The sequence below is a fragment of the Nannospalax galili genome, unplaced genomic scaffold (assembly GCF_000622305.1).
Source record: "Nannospalax galili isolate Female #2095 unplaced genomic scaffold, S.galili_v1.0 scaffold697, whole genome shotgun sequence".
In the NCBI taxonomy this organism is placed as follows: domain Eukaryota; kingdom Metazoa; phylum Chordata; class Mammalia; order Rodentia; family Spalacidae; genus Nannospalax; species Nannospalax galili.
In genome coordinates, this window is record NW_008339441.1 from 113,777 (window position 1) to 114,721 (window position 945).

The 945-nt window shown below is 66.0% G+C and overlaps 1 protein-coding gene across 2 annotated transcripts in view; it reads left to right on the forward strand.

Annotated features, from left to right (window-relative positions):
* Window positions 1-6: 6 nt before the first annotated feature.
* The window catches only part of Mapk8ip1 (mitogen-activated protein kinase 8 interacting protein 1), a 27,033-nt gene continuing 26,094 nt past the window's right edge, over window positions 7-945 (forward strand). Inside the window, exon 1 of one of the 2 annotated variants that reach the window (XM_008834153.2) lies at window positions 7-189. In XM_008834153.2, the coding sequence (XP_008832375.1) occupies window positions 92-189 (98 nt within the window). In that variant the 5' untranslated portion in view covers window positions 7-91. The remainder of the gene's footprint in view (window positions 190-945) is intronic. The other variant, XM_008834151.3, reaches the window with a different exon arrangement.

Sequence of the window (945 nt, forward strand, 5' to 3'; positions counted from 1 at the left end):
GGTTGCCTTCTCGCCGCGCCTCCGCCTCCGCCTCCGCCGCCGCTGCCTCCCGCGCCGCGCTTCGCCCGGATGGCCAGGGCTGCGCCGGGGAATGGCGGAGCGAGAGAGCGGCCTGGGCGGGGGCGCCGCGTCCCCGGCCGCCGCCTCCCCGTTCCTGGGGCTGCACATCGCGTCGCCTCCCAATTTCAGGTGAGGATCGCGGCCGCGCGCGCCCCGCCCTTCGGCCTGGCCCGGATCCCCGGGGACCCCGAGGGCGGCCTCCCTTCCAGGACCGAGCCCCAGCCCTCCAGTCTCAGTCCCCGTGACGGCCACCGCACGGCCCTGGCGCAGCTCCCTCCGCCATTCCACGTCCTCCGGTGGGCTACTCCGGGTGGACCTGGAGGAAGGGGCTGGGAGGTCGCCTCCCCCTCCACCTCGGTGCTGAGGGGTACATCTGGGGTCTGGATGGAGGTCCCAGAGCGTGCAGGCCGGTGGCCAACCCATCTGGATTTTGCCCTGCTATGTTCTGACCCAAGGTGGGAGCAGGCTGTGGGTGTGGGCCCGCGGGTCCCAATTCCATGAGGTAACAACCTTGGTGCTGGAAGAGGGGAGTTGTGAGCCCCTCCCGCAGCATTACCTGGCCATATGGGCAGAATTGAAACGTTGTCATGTACAGAATCCCTGCACAGGTGTGTGTCCAGGCTGGTGCGGAAGGATTGGCCTCAAGCAGGGGATCCCAACCTGCCTGTGGGAGGAGCCTCTGCCCTGGGGTAGCCAGGAATATGCATGGGGGGGGGGGGGTCCTTAATAGGATACATACCAGGGCCCCTGACCTGAGCTCCTTTCCCACCCCACCTCCAATCTGGTGTTAGGCCAGGTGGACTTCAGAGACGTAAGGGTAATATGTTGGGGAAGTAAATGTTTCTCTCTCTCTCTCTCTCTCTCTCTCTCTCTCTCTCTCTCTCT